Source organism: Argentina silus, assembly GCF_951799395.1.
Source record: "Argentina silus genome assembly, chromosome: X".
Classification (NCBI taxonomy): Eukaryota; Metazoa; Chordata; class Actinopteri; order Argentiniformes; family Argentinidae; genus Argentina; species Argentina silus.
Window position 1 is genome coordinate 47,787,791 of NC_139653.1, and position 8,322 is coordinate 47,796,112.

Below are 8,322 nucleotides of genomic sequence, written 5' to 3' on the forward strand. Positions count from 1 at the left end.
TCACTGCTACCCAACCTGCTAGCCCTGGTTAGTCACTAATCACTGCTACCCAACCTGCTAGCCCTGGTTAGTCACTAATCACTGCAACCCAACCCCCAACCTGCTAGCCCTGGTTAGTCCCTAATCACTGCTACCCAACCTGCTAGCCCTGGTTAGTCACTAATCACTGCTACCCAACCTGCTAGCCCTGGTTAGTCACTAATCACTGCTACCCAACCTGCTAGCCCTGGTTAGTCACTAATCACTGGTACCCAACCTGCTAGCCCTGGTTAGTCACTTATCACTGGTACCCAACCTGCTAGCCCTGGTCAGACACTAATCACTGCTACCCAACCTGCTAGCCCTGGTTAGTCACTAATCACTGGTACCCAACCCCCAACCTGCTAGCCCTGGTTAGTCACTAATCACTGGTACCCAACCCCCAACCTGCTAGCCCTGGTTAGTCACTAATCACTGCTACCCAACCTGCTAGCCCTGGTTAGTCACTAATCACTGCTATTGGAGACTTTCAGGGTTTCCTGGACAGTAGTATGAAGCTTTTAACTAGTATGAAGCTATAACTAGTATGAAGCTAGTATTAGTAACTAATATGAAGCTAGTATTAGTAACTAGTATGAAGCTATAACTAGTATGAAGCTAGTATTAGTAACTAGTGTGAAGCTTATAACTATTATGAAGCTAGTATCAATAACTAGTAACAGTAACTAGTATGAAGCTTATAACTAGTAATGAAGCTAGCATTAGTAACTAGTATGATGCTTATAACTAGTATGAAGCTAGCATTAGTAACTAGTAACGAAGAGAGAACCTCACCAAGCTGACAAACTCTCACAGTATCTCTGAATAACATCACCTGGACTGTCATCATACATGTGATGCATCACAACCCCTATAAAATAAAATATATATATATGTGTTTTTAGGGCATTTCTGCTTTATTGAGAGATAGTAGAGATTGACAGGAAGGATGGGTGAAAGAGAGGAGGGATGACATGCAGGATATGTCGATGGCCGGAATCGAACCAGGGACCTTGCGATGACATGGTATGCGCCTATGGAGTGCTACGCCACTGAACGCCCCCTGACATATTTTAACAATCATGAAAGCATTGGCTTCAGTAATTCTACATGAATACCTTTTGCGTGTACCAGTGAAGCTAGCACCATTAACTGCTGTCGCCAGCCCATGTTGACTGTGACGGTTGTTTGTTTATTTGTTTGTTTTCAGGATCATCGAGCCCCTGACGTCCAGATGTTCCAAGTTCCGCTTCAAGCCTCTAGCCAATCAGATCCAAGAAGAGCGTCTGCTGGAGATCTGTGAGAAGGAGAGCCTCAAGTACTCCAAGGAGGTACAGTCCCTAGCTGCTAACTGGGGGCGCATCACTAACTGGGTCCGCATCGCTAACTGGGGGCCCATCTCCATAGTCTAAGGATAGTCCTTCCTCTCCCTATGTTCTCCTCTTCATCCTCCATTGACATGAAGACCTGGGATCGGTGGAGGCAGAAATCAGGACAGTCTCATTGTAAAGCATAGAACGGAATGAAACATGGTATGAAATGTGTGCTGGATCCCATTCCATGCATTACAATGAGCCTGTCCTCCGATTTCTACCTCCACCAGCCTCCCCTGCCTGCGATAGGTGGACTAGCACCGTGCCTCCATCTGCTTATTGCAGATGAAGCTAGCTGCTAACTGGGGACACATCTCAATAGTCTAAAGTGGCTTCCTCTCTTTATGTCCTCTTCTTCATCCTCCATTGATATGGAGACCTGTGAGAGGTGGACTAGCACCTTGCAGGGTTCCTCCGCAGATCTGGAAAGTGGAGAAGTGTGGAATAAAATATCGACAATTTCCAGACCTGGAAAAGTATGGAAAAGCAACAAAAATGATTTTGACACAGTCTGGAAAAGACACCTGTGATTTCAGACCTATGCCTTATTCAAACCAGAGTTCAGAATTGTATTAAACATGGTGCCCTGTAGGCCATGGTGCTAGACCACTGGACCACCCCAGGCCATGGTGCTAGACTACTGGACCACCCCAGGCCATGGTGCTAGACCACTGGACCACCCCAGGCCATGGTGCTAGACCCACTATTGTCAAAGTGGGGTACGTGGATCGATCTAGGGGGTACGCGAAATAAATCTGTGATTTACCTTCCCAAACAGTCCTGTTGAATAGCCGACTGCAGTCTCAGTACCAAAAATAAATGCATGCACCCTATCCAACAGAATAATATTATCACAATGTCTATTATGTAAGGAATAATGTTCATAGAATATCAATTATATAATATCAATAACCAACAGTGTGAATCGCGCAGGGTCGTTAAATTTAGCTGGAAGGCATTTCTCGAATGTTGTCTGAACAAAATCCCGCCTACACAATCCATTAATTATGTTAAATAAGAAAGAAAAATTGAAAATAAGAAAAGTGATAAATACTAACTGGACAATCTGATCACCACTGGTTTAATTTTTAAATGACAAATTATTTTGGCGATTGAGTGCATGTAGGCGCATGTGAAGGCATCTTGAGTGAGGGGTGCTGCCATGCAAAAGCCACAACTGTAACCTTGAACCGGCTACATTCAAGTTGCTCTTTTCGTTATATTTGCTCCATCTAATCGTTGTATTGTGATGGAAGTATTCTCTCGCTTCGTCTCATTCACTCTCATTGTCGTTTCGCTCTCTCTCTCTCTGTCACGTGTACACACACACACACACACACACACAAGATTCAAGATTCTTTATTTGTCACGTGCATACAAGTATACAGTGAAATGCAAAAGTGACTGCCACAGAGTAGTGCAACAATAAGTTTTATAAATAAATAAAATAAAATAGAAATAATAAAAAGTATAAACAGTATAAACAGCGGTGAAGCAATGTACGCAATGGAATGGCAATATACAATGGTAATGACAGGTTGACGGTACAGATAATTACAGTGGAAGATCAGTCTGCAATGGATAATTATGTGCACACACACACACACACACACACACACACACACACGGTGTAACCTTGCATCAGCTGATGCCCTCGGTAAGAAATAATGTATGGACTTTAACTGCTGTAGCTAAATTTAAGAATATAAATAAATATTCTATTTTTTAGATTCTTAAATTTAGCGCAAATATCTTCCTGTGCCTATGAGTGCACGAGAGCAGACACCTCTTGACCAATCACAACAGTGTTCATGCTCTCGCGCCAAGGAATACAAAACAGCCGTTATACATGCTCTTCATCACTGACGCGTAAGCTTGTTTTACACCGCTAATTTGTGGGGGGGGGGGGAAAAAAGGATAAATGGCAAAAAAAAAAGTTCAGCCCACACCCAGAGTGGCAACAGAAAATTGTACAGGTACTACAAATGAAGCCCCTGCTGTTGGGACCAGCTGCTCAGGTCATACAGGTATGACCACCAGTTCTGATGCTAGCCAAGCTGCCACCAATATGGACAGTGATGACGAAGCAGCCCAAGAGCCACAGACCCCTGCCCCAGGAAAACACCAAGCCGTGGTGCTAGACCACTGGACCACCCCAGGCCATGGTGCTAGACCACTGGACCACCCCAGGCCATGGTGCTAGACCACTGGACCACCCCAGGCCATGGTGCTAGACCACTGGACCACCCCAGGCCCCACCCTGTGTCCCTCCATGCCTAACCCACTGTTGTCCCCTGCAGAGCATTGCAGCGCTGGTGAAGGTGTCGGAGGGGGACCTGAGGAAAGCCATCACCTACCTCCAGAGTGCTGCTCGCCTCAACACAGAGAAGGAGATCACAGAGAGCGCCATCGTAGAGATAGCTGGGGTGAGTAGTGCTGGTACACTGTCACTCTCAGGGTTGGACTCAATTCAAATGTAATGTGCTTTCTGATGATTTATGAAATATTCTCTATCTCTCTCTCTCTCTATCTCCGTGTCTTCTTTCTCTCTCGCAGGTTGTTCCTGCTAAATTGATTGAGGGTCTGCTGCAGATCTGTTACAAGGGCACGTTTGAAAAGCTGGAGATCGCCGTGCGGGTAGGTACTACAACTTCCTGAATGCCCCTCTACCAGGGGAGGCTGGTGTAGGTAGAAATCGGAGGACGGGCTCATGCAGTGGAATGAGGAATGGTATCAATCACGTGTTTGATGTCTCTCCTCATTCCATTCCATACAATGAGCCCGACTTCGGATTTCTGCCTCCCCTGCCCTCCACTCCATGTGAGGTGTTTAACCTCAGTGGTCCTCTGTGGCTCAGTTGGTAGAGCATGGGGCTAACAACGCTTAGGTTGTGGGTTTGATTCCTGCTGGGACCATATATACTGAAATGTATGCTCTCACTGCAATGTAAGTCGCTTTGGGTAAAAGCGTCAGCTAAATGGCATATTATTATTATTATTATTATTATTATATTAACAACAACAACAACAACAGTTGTTCATGTCCTTGGTTTCCCATTCTGTGGTGTTTTTGTTTTACTTTTTTATATTAATTTTATTTCATATTATATATAAACTCTGCCCTAGAAGAGTACTGTACATCTGACCTGTCTGCCTCTGTCACATTATTATCACAATACTATGTCGGCCACATGTGATGGACCAGTCACTGTGATCTGAGTGGCTATGTCCATTCTATTAATTATATTTCTGTGTTTCTGCCTCCGTATTCTAGAACCTGGTGGATGAGGGCTATGCGGCGACACAGATCATCACCCAGCTACACGAGGCGGTCATCGACGAGGACCTAAACGACAAACAGAAGTCTGCCATTGCAGAGAAGATGGCGGTAGGTGTTACTGTAGCCCATTCAGCGAGGTAGAGGCAGGGGGGAACATTCTCTGACCTTCTCATCAATTGTTCCCTGTGATCATCAGAGCCTAGTAGTGTATATTGTCCTCATCAGTGTAGGCTGGTGGAGGTAGGACTCATTGTAATGCATGGAACGTGTTTGATACCATTCCTGATGCCACTCCATGCATTACAATTAGCCCGTCCTCTGATTTCTACCTCCGCCAGGCTCATCAATATATTGATCCCAAACATGTCTCTGTCTCCCCGTTTCCCAGGTGGTTGACAAGTGTCTGGCTGACGGAGCAGATGAGTACCTCCAGATGCTGAGTCTGTGTTCTGTCATCATGCAGCAAGCTGCCCAGAGCAACTGACCCCCTCCCCCATACACCTGACCAACCCTACATACCATCTCCCTTCACCACTCCAACTGTCTGAACTCAAGTCCCTCTCATGGACCCTCCCCCCTCTCTTCATATATCCAATATATCTACCCCCCCCCCCATGGACCTCTCTGCTCCCCTCTCTTCATATATCCAATATATCCACCCCCCCCCCCCCCCATGGACCTCTCTGCTCCCCTCTCCACATGACCGGTCATCTACCATCGTGCATCTCCTGTCCAACTTCACCCCCATGAACATTCTCCTGCTTTTTGGATACATTATTTGTATCATTGGACTGTATTAAAACCTTAACTGTTCCCTGTAAATATTGTCTTTTATAAATCACTCCTTCATGAACCCTGGGACTGGCCTCATCCCTCCATTCATCCCCATTATAGACAACCTGATCAACTGCTTTCAGGAGAAATTTCTGTATGTTTGGACTTCATTCAGATGTTTCTCATATATTGCATTCTCACTCCCTGTGTAATTCCTCTTATCTCTTCATTGACTCCTGACCAACTGCTTTATTTTTGTATGATTGGATTGTAATAAAATGTAAATTGTGTCTTTGATCAATCGGTGCTGTTTGAGCCATACTCATGGGGGTAGTCTGACAGCCAAGACATAGAATTAATATAATCAGGCTAGAATTAAGGTTTTAGAATGGCCTTCACAAAGTCCTGACTTGAACCCCATCGAGAACATGTGGAGTGTGCTGAAGAAACAAGTCCGTGTCAGAAAGCCACCGAATTTAGTTGAACTGCACCGATTCTGTCAAGAGGAGTGATCAAAGATTCAACCAGAAGCTTGCCAGAAGCTTGTGGATGGCTACGAAAAGCGTCTAATTGAGGTGAAAATGGCCAAGGGACATTTAACCAAATATTAGCATTGCTCTGTATATTTTTGACCCAGCAGATTTTGTCACATTTTCAGAAGATCTATAATAAATTAATAAAAGAACCAAACTTCATGAATGTTTTTTGTGATAAAGAAGTATGTGCTCCAATCAATCCATCACAGAAAACGTCTGACCACAACTGTATATATCAGGGGAGGCTGGTAGAGGTGGAAATTGAAGGACAGGCTCATTGTAATGTGAGGAGAAGAACGCATGTATGATTTGTTCAGCATCAGAAAAGGAGTGAAATGGGCGGATCCGGCCAATGTTCCTGAGGTGAAAGGACAGCTGTTGTGTTTTATTGATGTGGGTCTCAAATGAGAGGGTTGTGTCAAGGACGACTCCCAGGTTTTTGGCATGTGTGGAGGCTGTGACCTTCACATCCTCAGTGGTGAGGCAGAAGTTATTGGTGTTGTTGATGTGTGATTTTGAACCAATGAGAACAACCTTTGTTTTATCACAGTTGAGTTTTAAAAAGCTGCTGTGCATCCAGGTTTTTATACTTTGTTGGCAGCAGGTGAGGTGTCGGGCTTGGAGCAGATGTATATTTGGGTGTCGTCTCTGTAGAGGTGGTAGCTGAGATGACGGCTACGGATGATGTGGCCAAGGGGGAGCATGTAGATTGAGAACAGCAGGGGGCCCAAGACAGAGCCTTGTGGGACACCATGGAGACCAGTGGATGGGACTGACTGAACACTTATGATTCAAACCAGAATAGGGCCAGGCCGGAGAAACCAGCAAGGCTCTCGAGCCGTTTCAGCAGGATGGTGTGATTGACTGTCGAAGGCTGCACTGATGTCCAGGAGGATGAGGATACTCATGAAGCCAGAGTCAGCACTCATCAGGAGATTGTTCGTCACTCCAACAAGGGCTGTTTCAGTGCTGTGTTGCTTCCTGAACCCAGATTGGAATGGGTTGAGGTGCTGACATGAGCTGGGCATTGAGGTTGTAAATTTTTTTGCGGGAAAAAGTATAGTAAAGTGGTCGTACATTTCGGCATGGACAACTACACCAGACTTCATGTGTTGCCGCTCCAGACGCCACTGATGTTAAAGACTCCAACTAACAATGTGACAGGTCAGAGAGGGCTGAGAGAGGTAACGCGGTCTGGAAATTCAGTGAGGAACATGGGGTTAGGTTTGGGAGGGCAGTAGATGGAGAGAATCAGCACTGGCTGGTGGGAAAACATTTTCACAGCCGGGCACTCAAACGATGTTGGGCTGTCAGTGGAAATTCGTTTGAGTTTCATATGTCTGTGAACGATAGATAGCAAGCCCTCCTCTTCGGCCAGAGAGACGGGTTGGTCAATGTAAACATATCCAGAGGGGGCAGCTTGGTTGAGCAGATAGTGTTCACTGGGCCTTTGGGGTTGGTAGATCAGCCGTCGACTGGGACGAAAAGTTGCGGTCACCAGCCCGCAAGGGTTTAGCCGGTCCGGGCAGGGCAGGGGCCGACGTTGACATTCGGTCGGGCCTGATAGGAGCAAACTTTTACCGGGAAGTTGAGTCTCCCAGCAGAAACAGCAGTGGCTGGGGGTGCTTAGTGGCGTAGCACACTAATGCGCTTACCACGTAATCGCAAGGTTCCTGGTTCGATTCCGACCCATCTTGCATGTCATCCCTCCTCTCTCTCCCATCCTTCCTTTCAATCTCTACTGTCTCTATCCCAATAAAGCAGAAATGCCCTAAAAACATATTTAAAAAAAAAAGAAAAAAGAAACAGCAGTGGCTGCAGGTAGCCAGGGAACAGCAGTCAATCAATGTTTCGCGTAGATGTTTGGCATAAATCCATGTACACTGGAGATTACGATCACCCACCGGCGATCAAGTAGATAAGCAGTACATAGAGGTCGCGGCAGAGATCAAGGTAGGTTGTTAATGAAGTTAAACAAACAAAACAAGCTCTGGCAGAGAGACAGTCAGTCACGCCAGTACTCTTACTTCGTCCAGAAATGGTAACAAACACCATTTGATACCATTCCTGATTCCATTTGATACCATTGCTGATTCCATTCCATGCATTACAATGAGCCTGTCCACCAATTTCTACCTCCACTGGTTCGCATGATGAATGAAACACATTCTTCTTAGTACAGATCACAAAAGCCTCACTTCATTCCCACAGAGAAATGATGGTAAAATGCCAGAATAACATTTCCAGTATATACTATCACTATTGTCTGTGTAAATAGAGCTGGGACCGTGCATACCAGTACATCTTGTACCTGCAACAGACCTGGGAAAGAGACACACAAA

At 45.6% G+C, this 8,322-nt stretch overlaps 1 protein-coding gene across 1 annotated transcript in view; it reads left to right on the top strand.

The window, feature by feature from the left end:
* rfc4 (replication factor C (activator 1) 4) overlaps positions 1–6,101 on the top strand; it is a gene marked incomplete at its 5' end in the record, with an annotated part of 11,880 nt that extends 5,779 nt beyond the window's left edge. The window contains 5 exons of the mRNA XM_083694771.1: positions 1,229–1,349; positions 3,692–3,817; positions 3,948–4,028; positions 4,665–4,778; positions 5,059–6,101. Coding sequence (XP_083550897.1) covers positions 1,229–1,349; positions 3,692–3,817; positions 3,948–4,028; positions 4,665–4,778; positions 5,059–5,154 — 538 coding nt within the window. The 3' untranslated portion in view covers positions 5,155–6,101. The remainder of the gene's footprint in view (positions 1–1,228; positions 1,350–3,691; positions 3,818–3,947; positions 4,029–4,664; positions 4,779–5,058) is intronic.
* Between the last annotated feature and the right edge of the window lie 2,221 nt (positions 6,102–8,322).